This window comes from Gastrolobium bilobum, unplaced genomic scaffold, assembly GCF_033153095.1.
Source record: "Gastrolobium bilobum isolate Gb01-03AN ecotype WA unplaced genomic scaffold, APGP_CSIRO_Gbil_v1 utg18308, whole genome shotgun sequence".
Lineage (NCBI taxonomy): Eukaryota > Viridiplantae > Streptophyta > Magnoliopsida > Fabales > Fabaceae > Gastrolobium > Gastrolobium bilobum.
Genome location: NW_026897613.1, coordinates 162,474 through 180,892, shown reverse-complemented (window position 1 = coordinate 180,892; position 18,419 = coordinate 162,474). Strand labels below are relative to the sequence as shown.

Below are 18,419 nucleotides of genomic sequence, written 5' to 3'. Positions count from 1 at the left end.
CTAATTGGTCACAAACCATTACCTTCGCTCCAACGCCCCCAACTTCAACATCTTTGGCAATACACTCAGTACTACACATGCGCTTTATCCACCCAAAGTAGCCCCTGCCTTTGATAATCTCCAATGGAGTTGTTGCCTTTCGATTCCACCTGCGACCCAAATAGCAAGAAAGGACAGAGAGAACCATAAGCACTGACATCACAGCAAAGAATGGACCAATAGATCCAGAGGATTGCCATGAACTAGAGCTTGGAACAGCTTCTGGGTTACTCATAATGGCATGTTATTATTATCAATCTATTATAAACATCGATGTTAGATAGCATATATAAAGGGACATGGTGGTTAAGATAACATGTTTAATTAGCTTCCTTAGCGGGGTGTGAAAGCTTGAAATGAGTGGAAAACAACGTGGAAAGTGATAAAAGGAAGCAGAGACTCCACTTTTATATTGGTCTACTTTGCAGTTTTACATGCATGCATGTCTTACTTCATTGTGCATTGTGAATTGGCTTAGCGGAAAGTAGAGTTCTCCTTTTATCATAAAAAGGCTTTGATACCTCGGTTAAAAACTTCAAAGTGAGTCACTCACACATTCACTGCATTTGAACGTGATTTGATCTTTTTTCTTTATCCTTTTTTTTTACTACATGGAATACTCTAAACTCTGAAGCTAACCCTGTCGTTATCTTTGGACTTTGATTATCAGATTCCTTAACCAAGACTCAAAAATGTAAACCCCCCAACACACACACACATCATTATATTTATATTGTCTAGAATGAGTAACCCCTTCTGCAGTGACAACCGACAAGTGAGCTGTTAACTTTATCCATGAAACAGAACATCGCATGTAGTTGTGTTTGTCTGGGAGATTTTGGTTAATCATAAAGGGCTAAAACTGTTATAAATTATGGGAGAAGGTTATACTTACGACCTATTTTCGTTTACAATCTCTTACCACCATATCTTAACCGTTGATTTCTGCCAATCAACAGTTATCATTTATTGTGAATTTAATTATTAAATTTGATTTGCGAAAATCTTAACCGTCGATTGACGGAAATTAACGGTTAAGATATGATTGTAAGATGTTGTAAACGAAAATAGGTTGTAATTTTCACCCAAATTATAATGTAAAATTGTTTACAGATGGAAGTTAATGGGATAAGACCAAAGTGACACACTTTTCGCAAAAAAATACGTGAATACCAATCCTATCCAATTTTTTTCTCAAAAAAATGGCATGTTGTGAGATTATGTGGCGTCAAACATATTACGTAGCATAGTATATTTAGTCAATTTTTTGATGCGTGGCAAACATGCTATACAACATAGTATATTTAGTCAGCTTTTCTGACACGTAACAAATGCGCTATGCAGCATAACATGTTACGTGTGTGTCATAAAATAATTTAAATTAATATAGATTGAATTAAACAAAAATTATTAACAAACATAAATTAGGTTTAATTTATTAACACTCCTTAATTAAATAAATTACTTAATGGTTCAAAAAATTTTAACATAACTTAAACTAAATTAAAGAAAATTAATTAACTCTCCTAAAAATAATTAATTAATAGTTATAAAATAATTTAAATTAATTATTTTAGTTTATTTCAGTCTATATTAATTTAAATTATTTTATAACTGTTAATTTATTATTTTTAGGAGTGTTAATTAATTTAATTTAATTTAGTTTAAGTTATGATATTTTTTTGAACTATTAAGTAATTTAATTTAATTAAGGAGTGTTAATGAATTAAATGAAATTTTTGTTTGTTAAAAAAATTTAGTTTAAGTCAGTCTATATTAATTTAAATTATTTTATAATTACTAATTAATTATTTTAAGAGTGTTAATTAATTTAATTTAAGTTATGTTAATTTTTTTTTGAACCGTTAAGTAATGTAATTTAATTTAGGAGGATTAATGAATTAAATGTAATTATGTTTGTTAATAATTTTAGTTTAATTCAGTCTATATTAATTTAAATTATTTTATACACACATGTAACCGCATCACGTGTCCACACCTACTTGCCAGGTGTTCTAGCAAGTTATGTGACATACTATTTTGAAATATTTTTTACAGAACATGATATTCAATTAATATTTTTGCGAAAGATGTGGTAATTTGATAGTTGTCCCGAGGTTAATTACCCACATAAAATGGATATGTGGTCACTTTCTATTTTCTATTTTTTTTTTTTTTGGAGTTAGCTTGAGCGAGTAGTGAATTGTGAAATCTTCAAAAATAAATTGAGTCAGTTCAATTTATATTCGGGCCATATATATTATTGAGTCCAATCTATTTTTTCCTTTCGCGTTTCTTTTCTGTTTGGATACTCTCGAGAAAAATTTTGCATCCGGAGAAGAAGATGGCTAGGTCTGCGAAAGGGCATCAAGAAGAATTGGGTGACGACAACGACGAAGACGAGCTCTTAACTGGAAACAGCTCTTCCTCACTCAACAAAGCTTTTCGGTAGCCTCTATGCCTCAGTGGTTTCGTTGTGTAACACCCAACAGGGTTTCATGTTTGATTAATTGATGGGTGTCTCAAATTTCTTGGCTTCAAATTAAAGAAGATTCCCCTATATCTTATCTTTCTTATTAAGTGCAACAAACAGATCCTAAAATATCTCTCCAAAAATGTTTTTACTAGCAATATAAAACTTTGAGTCCGGTTTATTTATTAATACTTGAAAAATGCTTTTTAATAAAAAAGGCCCAAGTTAAAAACAAAGATTTGTTTACAATATTTCTATGTTTAATTATTAATTTTTAAAATTTTAATAATTAATTAGAATATATTTTTTATTGATATAATTATTTTTCATTCACAAATAAATTTACAGCTAATTATTTCTCTTTCTTATTTTTATTCATCTTTAATCTATTTTGTTAATTGTTGAAATTGTCTCGAATGAATAAATTAATCAAGTTAAATAAAATATGAAAGGGCAAAAGAAATTGATTCAAACGTTACATACTTGATTTTTTTAAATAAAATTTTAGGTTCAAGTCTATTTTTTTTTTTGGAAAGCTGACCCAATCCTAATAGGATTATTTCCAACTTAAACAAAATTACCTCTAGTAAAAGATATATGTGTTTTATTTTATTAAAATAAAATAAAATATGAAACGATGATTCTCATATTTATCACCAATCAATTAAACTCAAGTTACATTCAAAAATCGAAAAATAAAGAAAAGCGAGAATTAAAAAAAAAAAAAAGGGACCGGTCAATTTACAACCTTTTCCGGAAGACACGTTAGCATTTTTCACTCGATTTATTCGATAATTATATTTTTTTAATTTTTCTGAATTTATTGTTTTCGTTTTTGATAGGTCCGAAACAAAGGGCATTATTTGAGTCTGGAAAGCAGGGGCGAAATAGTAAATGAAGTGCTAGCTTGCTACGATAAAAACAAACAGAAAATCCAAAATGATTGGCCTTGATAGTTGAAAAGCCACTGTGGATCCATGACTCACAACAAATAGAGAGAGAGAGAGAGAGAGAACGATACCCACTTGCAGCAATGGTGATTCCATAGATTCCTTGTTCATATCACATATATTCAACCCCCTTCTCTCTCTTTTCCCTTCATCAGATTATTGTTTTATTATTTCTACTTATTGCTTAGGTTAATATTTTCAGTTTTTTTTTTCGTTCTTGTATGCGTGGATTGTGATGAAAGAGAAACTGCCTCTGCTTTCTTTTTTTGTTCAGATCTATATTTTTCTTTATCATTGAATCGTGTTTCCTGCTTTTAGTATCCGCCTTTTGCATTTTTTCTGTCTCCAATTTCTCAATCGAAAGCAAGAACAAGAAAAAGAAAAGATTACAAGGCTGTGTTTTATTTATTTATTTATTTATTTTGAGGGGAGGGGTGTGGAGTCACTGGAGGCAGCGGTTCATCGATCTCTTCCTGAATTTGGTTGTGGAAGAACACAAAGCAAGAATCGATCGATAAACCTCTGCATCCAGCGCTCACTTTGCCTCTTTTTCTCTTCTGTTTCCCCACAAATTATTCAGAATCAACATAATTTTAATTTTAAATTTTAATAGTGGTTATATGTTTCCTCTTGTTTTTGTGTCTGCATAGCATCCAGGAATTCTCTGTATCAGCATTTCTTGAATTTTTTTTTTCTAGCTAATATTTAAACCTAGGTGCTTCTGTTTGTTATATAGCTTACTTGTGATTGGGTTATAATTTTCCATCTCTTCTGTTGCTCTTTTTCATAGTAGATATGTTATGGTATTGCTAATTTGCTAATAAGAATGCCTTTAGTGTTCAGCTTCCAATGTTCCAATTTGCGATGATGCTGTTATGAAGGGAACATTAATTATATTAAACAGAATGCTTCATTGTCTATTACTGCAATTATGGAATTTTTTTAGGGATATTTTGCGATGGCGTTTTTTGTCTTCTTAAGATTAACCAGTCTAAACAAAGTCTTTACGAGATTGAAGTGTCTTTGCATGCAAGCTTATTCTTTCATGGCTGTTCCTTTTTTATGCTGTACCAACCCTGTTTGCTCCAAATAGGAATGCTCCCGTCAAGCCTTAAATCTTCCACCTTTGTTTTCAGAAATGATATTCTTGCTCGTTGATGATGTCTTTCTTTTTATAACAGCTAATTTGGTTTATTACATGTTTTTCATTTTGTTTTTGTGAAGAAGTAATATAATTTTTCTTGTGTTGTTAATACATCATTTTGGTGGCATTACAATTGAAGGGGTGGATTTTAATGCACTCTTGTGAAATTTTAGTCCCCAGTGACTTAAGTGTTCATGGCATAATTTATGGTGATAAACTGTAACACTAGTTTGTTGTGATTGTCACTAATTGACATGACTGGACTGTTCACTCTTGAAAGAACTTCTGTATTGGTTGATTGGAGTGTGTGGATGAGATACTTAAAATGGTTATTATGTTTCTTTCCATTACTCTGATGCCCTAAATACTGGTTTCACATGTTATGTAACATTCATTTTAGAAATTTCGTAGATTCTTTACTTTGTTGTGGAGCTTTCTGAAGAAGCTTAAGGGACTGCATTACTCTAATTATGTCATTTTGCTCAAGAAATTTCTTCCTGTTTCTTTCCTGTAATGGAAAAAGGATATTTGGAATGTAGGTTTTTTTCAAGTGGTAGGCTGCACGCTATCTAATTTTACTACTGTATCCTAGGTCTTGGCTGCGTGAAAGTCAATAAAGGTACTCTTAAAGGGAGTCCAACTTGCAGGAGAATCATCTATCTGATGTTTTAAGGGAATCTGGTATATAATTCCTTTATATATGTCGAACGAAATCGAAGTAAAGCAGGATCGGATAAGGCAATTTGGTTTATGATGTTAGCACAAATTTGGATTCTGTGTGTACATATTGAGCAAGTAGAATAATAATCTAGGGAAGCGTCATCAATCCCTGGATATTCGGACGTTTCATTCCTTGTTTCGTATTCCCTGATCCGAAATTTTCTCACGCTCTACTTAATATTCCATGCTCATATTCTCTTCTCTCTAGTAACTATGTTGCCATGTACTGAATAGTATTGTGTAGTGTCCCACTTTCATTCCATCATGGTAGTGCTACGGAGTTAGAAACATTTGACAATTCATGCCATGTTTTTTAAGATTCAAGGGTAATTAAAAGTTACAGGAATCACTCGTATACGGAGATGACAATGTTAATTTATTTTGGCAAAAAAATAAAATAAAATTATTTGTTTAATGTTTTGCATCTAATAATATTTTGAATATAGGGTGGTAGTGGTATAGATTCTTTTTGGAGAGGGATTAACTTATGCAGTATAAGCCTAAATAGTTTTAGACTTATTATTAGTGGTTGAATTTTTTTATATTTAACGGATATAATTTATTGAAATTAGTTATTTATATTTACAACAATTAGATAACGACTAACAACGGGTATGGGATGTTTTTTGTATTAGATGCATGTGGCATCATTATTAGTAATGAATATAAGAATTTTTAGACCTACTGCCTACTGGTATAATTTGATTCTTTTCATTCCTCATGCATATAGGACAATTACCATAACATTCAAATAAAAACAAATGTATATAATTGTACTATAATTGATTAAATTTAAACCACAATTCGAACGGGAATTCGTTTTCTAGTATATCTGCTATTATCGCAAAATGTAAGAAATTTTTCTTTTTTTTTCTTTTAAACTGACTCTAACTATCTTTTTGAGTAGAGTCGGCTCCCAGATATTTTAATAAGCTTTAACTACTTGAGCCAACTATTTAGTCATAGTTAAAGTTTCTCGTATCAATCCAAAGATATATTTGACAGGATTCAAACCCATAATAATTAAAATCTTGATTTATTATTGCATTTTTACGTTTTAATGATTTTTTTTATCAAAATGTTTTTATCAATGTCTTTATAATTTTTTTTACCTTATGATTTTACGTTATAAGATTCTTTATTTTCTTTTCATTTTTACATAAAATCTCACTTTTAACTATTTTTTTCTAACCAATGTTCGTTTCTCATTCTACTCGTCTTGTGTTGCTAATTGAGTTACAAGGGTAAAGACACGCAAAAATTCATGATGAAGGTAACTTTTAAGTTGCTAAGACAAGGAATTTATAGATGCCTTTGAACTCGGATCTTTTAACTCCTGGCGTATTGACGAAGAAAGAAATGAGTGTTTGAAGTCTTTCCTATATTATTTTTAAGGAAAAAGTGGGTGTCATTTTAAAGGATGTAAAGTTGTGTCATTTAAAAGGACAAATACTTTTCCCTTTTTAAAATGATAATACTAAAATTTAAATGTATAATCTCATTTAAACTATTCGAATTTCACTTCCATTTATTTCTTAGGGGTTTGCATTTGTCATTTAACATCACACAACAAACTTTCCTACACACACAATATTTTGTGGGGCCCACACTTTTTGAAGAAAAAAGAAAAAAGGAAGAAAAAAAATTACGGCAGGCAAAACGAATCTCTTTAACATTACACAATCACTTTTACTACATCATAACCCATCTACTTAATTTATTGAGAAAAAAAAAGTAGTGGTTTAGGACTTTAGGCCTTTATATTTCCGTAAATATATTATGATGGACATGACTTGGCGCACGCTATTCGTGTCTGCTATGGCAATAAGTCCAAGGCAGTGATCATTGTGAGGATGAAAATAACAAGGACTCAATTTTTTTAAGGATATATGGATTTGTGGTTGTGGTGGCTGCTCTAGTCATAGCGTGGCTACCAAAGAAAATGACCATTATAAGATGCCAAATTGCATGACAATGGCCTTTTGTTGTTTATAAGATGGCGATAATGAGGGGAACTTGAAACTGACGCACAGTGGTATCCAAAGAAGTTTTTTAATAGATTCATTATGTCAGTAAGTGTAGTAAACAGCTTCTCTATATATGTCTTTTCCGTTTTTAGTGGGAATAAAAACAAAGCATGCATAAAAAGAAAATATGAATGACATTTGGACTAAACTGCCTTCACAGCTAATTTATGCCTATCTTGTCCACCAACCAAACAATTAAATGCATCAGAATGTTTAAGTGATTAGTGAAGCGTGCTGATTACGGGTTTTTATGGAGCATTAGTGTTCTTGATAATCTAGGGGATCTAGAATTATGAATTTATGATGGAACAAATTGGCGTGTTTTCTTAGGGCCGGACTCCTCTGATCAACTTTCATGAAATTTAAGTTTTTTTTTTTAAAAAAAAACATATATATAAAATATAATGTTTGTTATATTATATAAGATAAAATTATTTCTTACACATATATAAAAATATGTGAGACCCATGTGCAATGGCGGAGCCAACGTAGCAACCCAGCCCGGGCCAAAAAAATTTGGTCAGGGCCACGATTATTTAGCCACACTAAACGTAGCTAATGTTTTGAAAATAAGCTTGCAAATTAGCCATGTTGAAACCGTGGCTAATTTTTGAAATTTAGCCTGGGCCAAGGCCCCTTACCCCAACGTGGCTTTGCCATTGCACATGTGAATATATATATATATATATATATATATGAGATATGATATCGTGTCTACATATTTTCATGTCGACTCTATCTATTCTTTTCTAACACCATTAGATTAAAATCTTTAGATGAGTGAGAAAATGCGAAGATTAGTTAAGATTCTGATCTTGCTTGTAAGAAAAGAGTAGGTAGAATAGACATAAAAATTGGTTGTCACAGTATCACAATATCCCCATATATATCACACAAGTTGTCAAAGTTGTTTAGGTTATACTAAATAAAAAAAGCAATGTTTTTCCCAATGATTAAATTGCTTGAAGGATGTGTATGGAGAAGGCTTTGTTGGGAGAGGTTTATCCACTTAATGTGATCTCCCACCTCGAAAGGATTAGTCTTCGACTGTCGGTCGGAGGATACCTTGGAAAACCAAAAAAAAAGAAAATTTGCTTGAAGGAATAAAATAAAAATCAATGCGAATAATTCTATATTTATTATAATGCAAAGAAAATGTCAATGCTAATATATTATAATGCAGAGAAAATTTGAATGCCAATAATTTATATATAAATAAATTTGTGAAGGAGAGAAGTAAGTAGCAGTGTTAATTTAAACCTGATTCGATCCGGCCGGGTTGATCCAAAACTAGTGAACCGGTGACCTAACAGGTTCGAGTTAATCAACGGATCGATAATACGTTAGATTGTTGAGAACCGGGTTGACTCGGTAGAATTTTGTCAAAATCGATGACTCGGTCGATTTTTGTGAACTCAGTCCATGCATATTTTTTTATATAAAAAATTAAAGTGAAACATCATTTTTTTAAGCAACGACCAAATGCAAAATCTCTAAGTTCCCATGCATCATTTTCAATTTACAGATATAGATACCAATCACTCAAAAAGCTAAACACGATTAAACATTTAGAGTTAAGAAAAATGAAAATGAAATGAAAAGTGAAAACCTTATGTAAGTTGGATTGAATTTGAAAGCATAAAGACATAGAAGACACGGAAAGCTAATTTGAAATTTGATATTAATTTTATTTTTTAATAATGATTTTATGGATAATTTTTTTATTTCCATAATTAGGGAGGAGGGCCTAAGCCCGAAAAAATGAATTACAAAGATGCAAGAGTTTTGAAGTTATGAAAAATAAGTAAATGCCCATCCAATAAACTAATCATTTGAGGAGATTGATTGAAGATGATAATATCCTCTTTCATGTAAAGACCTTGTTTTGCAAACTTTTTTTTGCATTTGTTGCTAGACATAATTTTGAATAATTCTGAATAGATATAATTATAGATTTCGCTAGACAAAATAAAAGTTACTACAAATGAATTTTAAATATAAAATATAAATCTATCCGAGTCATGCGGTTCAATGAACAACCCATTCACCTAATAATATAAAGACTGAGTCGATGAATGGTTCATGTTTAATATCATTGGTTTGTAGTGACATCCCAGTCAACTTAATAGTCTTATCTAATTTGGTGAGTCTATCATAAAATGTGTGGTTTCAACGTAACAATTTACTTTAACTAGTGTAATAAATTAATTTCATGTTAATTTATTAAAAATAGTACTATCTCAGCTAATTTATAAGTGGTTCATGGAATTATTTTATTTTATTTGAGTACACATATGATGAGAATTTCAAATCCTAAATATGTCCATTACTTAGGGCTAATTAAGTTGCCTTTATTGAAATATCCAAAAAAGAAGCATTCAAACTAATAAAGTACTCATTCATAATTTAGATTAAAGTACAAGATCGTATGAAGACAATTAATCTTTCTTTAACAATTTCATCTTATAACCAACTCTAAGGTGGATAGGAATGCCTCTAACTGCAAGTTCTACTGCACATGATTTATGTCCTCACATACTTTTTATTTTTAATCTGTATCTCACTCCCTCAATTTTGAATGAGAAACACTGATAGCATAATGCACCCATCATTTCCCTATCTGGTTTTAGCTAATCTAGAAAAGAAGAGTTATATACATATTAATATGTAAAGGAAAACAATATAAGAATACTACATCTTTTCCAAAAAGATGACATGCATGTAACGGCATATTAGATATATAGTGAAGATGAGTGGAGTTTGATATCTGTTTGTCAATCTTGCAAACAACTATTTGTGAAGCAATATAGGTTTGAAGGAATTAAGACATAACATGGTAAAAACTACACTTAACACATACATGCCTAGGGGCTAGGGGTTTTCTTAATGATCTTCACCTGTTTGACAATGAGAAGAACTGAAAGAAGGAGCTACAACAACAGAAGAATAAACCTTAGAACTTCCAAATGAAATTTCACAACACCCAGAACCTTCTTCAGGAATGGAGCAAACTATTGTTTCCTCAACAAGAGTGTCAAATTCGTCTCTCATGATCTGATTTTTCCAAGGCATGACTGTGGAATAAACAGATGAGGAAAGTGCATGGTTCTTCTTGACTGCATGCATAAGAAGCTTGTAAGCCCTAGGATTCTTTCCCAAAATGGTGTAGCTTTCCTCATGAGTGTTCATGATTCCCGGGTTTGGAAAGTTTGTTTTGGCATTTCTTCCTCTAAGAAGCCTTGCAGCACAATCATAAGCCATGGCAGCATCTTCTGCTCTGTCAAAAGTTCCTAACCAAAGCCTCAGTTTCTGTGATGAGTCCTTGATCTCAGCAATCCATCTTCCTGAAGGCCTATGTCTCACCCCAAGAAATTTTTTCTCATTCTTGGTTGTTATTTTTGGAATCTTCATAATACTCTCTTCTCTCTTCTCATAGGACTTATCTATTTCAAGAGGCACCAAAGAAAGATTCTTGTTTTGGTTTTGAGATTGGTTTGGAAATTTTGATGTGACTACTTTTTCCATGAGAGTAGGAGAAAGGGTTGGTTTTTACCATAAATGAAAAGGAGGTGATCACTGATCTCTAATAAATGCAATAATGAGGTTGATGATGAGGTGATGACATGCTTTTTGTCAGATTTCGGGTTTGTTTCCTTCTTCAAATTATATATTATCTTATGCATAAAAGAGAAGAATTGTAGAATCTTATCAGAAAGAATTTTTTTTTTAAAAGGCATCTGATTCAGATTGGAAACATGTAAGAGTGTGAGAGATGTTGATAAACACTACTACAGTACTAGTCTTTTTAAATTGTGACAAACATATCTAAAATGTGGTTTTTAAAATTTTAAGTAGCATGGATAATTATTATCTATTCTATCAATTTATCAGATGGAACGAGGCTTATGGAGTATGGCTATCAATGGTCCTTGTTTGGCTCAAGAGTCAACATTGAAGACAAACATTAGAAGAGACAAAAATTGGCAACTTACTGGTTTAGCTGTGAATTCTTTTAAAAATCTTAACACTTGATGAAAATTAACGCATTTCTTTATGGATTACGTGCATACCAAAAGCAGGGCAAAATGGTACTTTTGACACTTGTCACTTGAAGTGAATGAGAAAATTCCAAGGGAATGTGATGATGTAAGCCGTTTTTATTCTGATTAATATATATTTGAAAATAAACTGTTTGCTTAACTAGTACCCCTAGAGGCAAAACTCCAACAACCAACAAACAAAATTTCACACCTCAAAAGCCCGAAAACAAACAGAACCCACATGTTTTTTTTTAACTTGATACCAAATTAAAAACTAATATTGAACATTTGTCATATAATGGCTGTCTTTGTTGTCATTGTTAGTTCCTCCAAGTATGCTCTTCTCAAATTATAAAAATAAAATAAAAAATAACCTCTCAATTCTGGAGCACTGCAAAATTCTCAGATGAATCAGTGGGTAGCTTTCTTGTTGGATTATCTTAAGTTCTTTTTTATATTCTTTTAAAAAGTTTTACTAGGTGAAAATTGTAACCTTATGTTTAGACTCTTGTTAAATAACAGACAAGAATTCTATTGCAATCACAGCCATATCCCGAAGACAAAGCATATATGCTGAACCTTATATGAGGTATATATCTTATGGAATATTACAATCTAATAAACAAACCTAATAATACAGACGAGAGAAAGGATACCAATGGGGACAGAAATGATATAGGTTGGTGCCAAGCTTCAATCCAAATTTGCTGTTATAAGCAAAGCTGCTTTGTTTTGTTTCCTTATTATGAAGGGATAACAATAATAAAAACACAAGATATATGTGGATCACCCTTCTAATATATACCAGAACTACGTATGCAGGGCTAAAAGATGGTACAAACACCACGACATAAAAGGAGATTACAAGTGCATAGCTTTATGCACAATCCAAAGTGGCTAATATCAAAACCTCAAATTTCCTAAAGCTACACGCTGCTTATATATCCGATAGCTGAGTTGGTGAAAAGGAATTTAATGGATGGGGAAAGATGTTGGTTCAATTTCCACCGATGCCACTTTGGGGAGGGGCATAAAATTTTAATCCTTGACCCGTCTCGCATTTTGAATTAATCTTATAGCCGGCTCAAAGAGACAAAGATATATTCAAGTATTAGGTTAAACACTATATTGTAGTTGTTTTATATTTAAGCATTTTTTTTCAGAAAAAAATATTTCTGCAATTACGGATTTATATTGAAGATTTTTTTTCAGAAGAAAATATTTCTACAATTACGGATAAGTTATCTGCATTTATTCCCAAAACGAAGTCGTTTTAGGATTGAAAGATTAAAAAATTATAATTATAAAGACTATATTAACCCTGAAATAAATTAAAATTACAAAAACATCATAATTTCTGTCCCAAAATAATGTCATATTGAACTTACTTAAGATAACTTACCTGCAGAAATTTTGTTTTTTATTTGTATTGTTTGTTTATGTCAAGAATTGGCGGACGTTTATGGGGCTATTCTAGTGATATCGCTGAACCGCTAGAAATCCATCAGGGAACTAATGACATATCATTTCTCGTGTTTGTTTCATGATTGGACACACAAACCTAAGTTACTCAGTATGTAAAATGATATAACATTAAATCTACCAAAAAAAAATAAAAATTGATATACATTGTGAGGGCATGGGAGATGAATGCATATGATTCCTATGCTTTTTTCCTCTATCTTTTAATTTTCCATTTTCAAAATATATAATTTTTTTTTATGATTGAGAAAAAAGAAAAGAAAAATTTGGGCAAAGATTAAAAAAACAAAAAAGGAAAAAGAGAATAAACTTTAAACTCGAAAAATAGCATTTCCTACCGACAACACGGCGTGGCATAAATTATGTAAGCTTGTGGAAAGAAAAGGCTTGCTGTTTTGATGAGTCATATTGACTCATTTAGGGGTTATTTTTCTATATCTTTAAAGTGAGATTTTTAAATTTATAGTAGAGGAAAACTTTCACACTAAACATAATTAACACCTCTTATAAATGTGAGTGTGTTTGCCTTACACACAATGGAGCCCACTTGGAATAGAAATAGTTATGACTCACTTACGATTAGGGAATATTCCCCACTTATAAATTTCCTTCTTCCGTAATTTAAAAGGCATATGCTAAAATATTCTCAAAGTCATCGTGCCCTTAAACATTTTTTTCCCTTGCTCACAGCCTTCACCTGAGATTACTTAGAGTGACTCCTTTCATAGATCTTTGGTATATATTTTTGTCTCTTTGAGCATTGCTATATCAAGAGATTTTATCCTTTGAGAAAATAAACCTAATCTCATCACACAAACAATTCACTATCCAATGGCATAAAAACTTATACGTGATCTCAAGTAGGACATAGCTAAAAATTTAATATGAAGAGACTAGATTTAACATAAAAACCAAAATAGAAAAGCCGTTTTCTTTTCTTACTTTCTTCATTTTTTATTTTATTTTTAAAGGTAAATCATATATAATAATAAAAATTATATTATATATACAAAACTTTACAAATTAAATGTGATGAAGGTTATATTTACAACTTTTTTTTTACAACCTCTTACAACCATATCTTATCACCGTTGATTTCCGCTAATCAACGGTCATTATTTTCGCAAATTAAACTCATTAATTAATTATTAATTCATAATAAATGATAACTGTTGATTGACGGAAATCAACAGTGAGTGTTGTAAGAGGTTGTAAAAAAAAATTGTGATTATAACTTTCCTCATTAAATATATACAAAAAAATATTTAAAAAATTACTGGTTTTGCACCCTGAGTTTTCGCTGGCCATGGACTACAAGCAAAGAGTTTGCTTGCAGTCTTGGGCATCAGCTCGTTGTACTACTAAAAACAAAAAACGGAATGGCCCAATATGTAGCTACCCCGTCATTGCCCAAATGGACTTAAACTCTTGAGGTCCAGATTCTTTTGTGTTATAGTTAGATTTTTTTTATTTTTTATTTTGGATACAGTTATAGTTGGATTTCAGTATCACACACACCACATCACTTTTTGGAAGAACTGTTTTGTTTTATGCACTCATAGAATTAGAACTCGAGGAGGGAGAATGATTAAAATTCAGTGACTTCATGTCTTTGCACAAGTGAGATAGAATATGTTGGCATAGTGTATATACCAAGTTGATGTTAGAATATGTCTTCTCCACCAAAGAGAGAGATGCCACGTGGATTGGTGATAGTATTCGAGCTTCAAATATGGATGGTGCATAGGTGGACATAAAGTGCCAAAAGGTGAAGAAGCTCTTCGGATTTCGGCCACACATGACCCATCACAAGTCCACAATAAGTGCATTTATCATCAACCAACCAGTCTCTCTCTCTCTCAAGTGAGAGTAGCTATGGAGATTACTGCCATGGCTTCAGCAACTCCAAGACCTTCTCTTCCAACTCCTTCTACTTCTCCTTCTCACACAGTCACCACCTTCTGCAAGCCTCAACTGAGACGCCCCCATATATCACTACCAACCTCAACCACCATTTCTCTACTCGCTCTCTTCACACCTCCCAACGAAGCCAAAGCCGCTCTCAGCATCTCCAAGGACCAGATTGTCTCTTCTCTCACCCAAGTAAATTCCCACTTTGCATTGCAAATTCAGATTATAAAGTTCAAGACTTTCAACAAGTTCCCTCAATTTGCACGCATGCCCAGTACCTTCAATTGCTTTTTTTTTTTTTTTTTTTTAATTTCTGAATTCATTTATAGGTGGAGAAAACCATCGATCAAGTTCAGGAGGTGGGTTCGAGTTTCCTGGACACGGCACAGCGTGTTGCTGAAGTTGTAGGGAATGCTTTGAAGCCTGGCATCGAAACGGCGTTGCCAATTGTGCAGCAAGCTGGGGAAGAGGCCTTGAAAATTGCTTCCCCAGCATTCTCTGAGGCTTCCAAGAAGGCCCAAGAAGCACTACAAAGCTCCGGTGTTGATACCGAACCTGTTCTCTCTGTTGCTAAGGTTTGCTTCGTTGGGCTTTTCTATCTTATTTGAGGCCAATTTTCTGTTGGTTAGCTCTATTTGATAGTGACATTTGCTATAGCAATGTTGGTTAACATTTTGCTGGATATAAATTTTTGCAATGTTGATTGTGGTTCCTGTTTTAGCAATAATGTGCTAAATAAATTCTTGGGCATGCAATAACATTCCCTTTTGTGTCTCTGGCTTTGGCATGTGATCGTTGGTGGATAGAAACCAATCATGGGGTTTGACGTCTTTGCTGAGTTTCAGCATAAACTTCATTTGTTAGTTTCTCAGTTTACTGGGACTTCAGGTTAAGGGTGTGCTTAGTTGGAAAACTATGGCTTCGTACTTCGTATTCAGATAACAACTTTTATTGGCGGGACAGAGAGAAAGCCAATGGGTCCCGCTCATCTGGGTCGGGAGAGCCACCTCGCCTGGGGTGTGGGGGCCGCGCTCTCGGGACTGCGGAGGCCTGATATTGTTGTGGGCCTCTAGCTTACTTTTTTTTTTTTTTTCTTTTTTTAGTAATTTGGATTTGAATCCATGAATAACTAGTGTTGTTTAAGGTCTCTAAGCTTATTTATATTCCCCTTGTAATTAGTGTGCTGTGAGAGTGCGGTGAAGAGAATATAGTGAATATTGCTGGACATAGCCCACATTCGGTTAACTAGGATAAATTCTGTGTTTTCGTTTTCTTTCCTTCTCTCTTTACTATTTTGTGATCGCGTGTGTTTTTGTTTGATCCCAACAGGGGATGAAATTGGAAAAGCTTTGTTTTCAAATGATACATTTTCTTTTGTTCTACTTAGCAACCACACCTTAAGTGTGGATAAATGATATTTAACATTTTATTAAGCCATTGTTTAACCTTTAAAACTTTAGACTACCAAATGTCTTTGGAGATATTTGAATTGGTATATTTTCCTTTGAACTGGACAAGTTCTTTCGAATTTCCTATTTTTCTTTTCAAATTTTCAACTAGATGATGGTATGCTGCCCCCTAATGGAGAATCGAAGCTCTATAGAACATATTGAACTTGCTTAGCCTAAGTACCTGTCAGAAAGATTGGCTCACGAGTTTGATCCTCACCGCCTCCTATTTTCTAGTGGAATTAAGTTAGCAAAAGTTAGAACAAAATAAATAAATAAACATGTGCAATGTCCATGCTTGGGCTCTTGTGTACGAGGACGTGTTAGAGAGATATATAAAACCATTATTGTGACTTTTACTTAACAGCTTGAGCATAGTTTATCAGTACCTGAAAGAATTTCTATCTCAGCTTTAAAGGTGAAGTTTTCACCGGTTTGTTAATTTTCTTGATATTAGAAGTACCGAGTTTATCAACCTAATCCGGATGCTCTTTGATTTCAGACAGTGGCAGATGCTGCACAGCAAACGACCAAGGTGATTGAAGGTGCCAAGCCAATAGCCTCGTCAACAGTTGAAACCATATCTTCTTCAGATCCTACTGTGATTGCTGGAACAGCTGGAGCACTATTTATTGCATACCTCCTGTTTCCTCCTCTCTGGTCTGCCATCTCCTTTAATCTTCGTGGTTACAAAGGTACCTTTGACATGTTCTGATGCAAACTACTTTACTATTTATTTGGTTACACCATTGCATTAATGGATTTTCAAGCTCCACAAACACATCATTGAGTAATTTATGTTAAACATCACTTTTCTTTTAAGGCTAATACTTCCGCTTCTATTACTTTGTAGGAGAGCTAACTCCTGCTCAAACCCTTGATCTGATATGTACACAAAACCACATTTTGATTGATATTAGGTCAGAGAAGGATAAGGACAAAGCTGGTATCCCTCGCCTTCCCTCTAGTGCTAAAAACAGGATGGTTGCCATTCCGTAAGTGATGCTTAAACTAGAACTTCAACTTTTGAGCTTTATACACTTATTTTCTGATCTACCACTTACTTGGAAAAATAAAAATGAAATAAAAAGAATCAAAATTCTTATCATGATTAAATTTTGTCAACTGGACATGTACCTACTATCACTTGTTGATGTGGCCTTTAATTCAGTTTGGAAGAACTGCCAAGCAAACTCAGAGGTCTAGTCAGGAATGTGAAGAAAGTGGAAGCTGAAATAGCAGCTTTGAAGATTTCATATCTCAAGAAAATCAACAAAGGCACTAATGTTGTGATCTTGGATTCGTGAGAGTCTAACTTATTTTACCCATTTAGGTCTAATTTTATCATATTCAGTTTGTGGTGGATTCTATTTTTTATATTAATTATTGGTTTTTGGATAATATTATTAGGTACTCGGACTCGGCAAAAATAGTTGCAAGAACACTAACTAGCCTTGGTTTTAAGAACACCAGCATTGTTGCTGATGGATTTTCTGGAAACAAAGGGTGGTTACAGAGTAGATTAGGAACAGATTCTTATAAGTTTTCGTTTGCAGAGGTGCTGTCACCATCCAGAGTCATCCCTGCAGCTGTCAGAGGTTTTGGTACATCTAGCCAATCTAGCCCGAAACTTCTTCCTGGGGCTGATTGACTCTTTTTCTGCACTTAACTCCTGCAAATAGAAATCCCTCTTTTGAATGCTTGAGTCCTCCAAATTATTTATTTGATTGTTTTCCCATTATTATTTCATCAATGTAAAATCCTTTCTACCTCCTGCCTTTGTGCATGTTTTGAGTAGTATTTCCCTTAACTTGCAATAACCGAGGAGAATGCAAAAATAAGAAGACAAAAAATGTAGTATTTGCTTGTTATGATGCACCGACACTTCAACACGCTACACAGACTCAAGAAAGGTTCAAAGATTGTGTTGTTTTGCATTTTTAGTTCCAACTACTAGATTCGTTGGATTACGATTACCATTTTATTGAGTTTAATATAGATATTTGAAATATTTTAATTTTTTTACAAAATTAATGAGTATTATAAGTTTAGTTTGATTTTCTTGTTAAACTATTAGATTCCTTGTCTCATTTGCTTCCTCAAAGAATGCATGGTGCATCCTCAAAGAATACTAAAATCGAGATTTAAATTAATAGTTACCTTGTACATAAGCTCAGCAAGATAT

The 18,419-nt window shown here is 32.8% G+C and overlaps 2 protein-coding genes across 2 annotated transcripts; one reads left to right on the top strand and one right to left on the bottom strand.

Annotated features, from left to right (window-relative positions):
* Positions 1-9,964: 9,964 nt before the first annotated feature.
* Positions 9,965-10,963, bottom strand: LOC133308581 (ethylene-responsive transcription factor SHINE 3-like). The gene has a single exon (XM_061509219.1). The coding sequence runs from the start codon at positions 10,876-10,878 to the stop codon at positions 10,237-10,239; it is 642 nt and encodes a 213-aa protein (XP_061365203.1). The 5' UTR covers positions 10,879-10,963; the 3' UTR covers positions 9,965-10,236.
* Positions 10,964-14,468: 3,505 nt separating this feature from the next.
* LOC133308567 (calcium sensing receptor, chloroplastic) lies at positions 14,469-18,008 on the top strand. The gene is made up of 6 exons (XM_061509200.1): positions 14,469-14,978; positions 15,116-15,361; positions 16,737-16,929; positions 17,088-17,229; positions 17,406-17,537; positions 17,645-18,008. The coding sequence occupies exons 1-6, from the start codon at positions 14,751-14,753 to the stop codon at positions 17,883-17,885; spliced, it is 1,182 nt and encodes a 393-aa protein (XP_061365184.1). The 5' UTR covers positions 14,469-14,750; the 3' UTR covers positions 17,886-18,008.
* Positions 18,009-18,419: the final 411 nt, after the last annotated feature.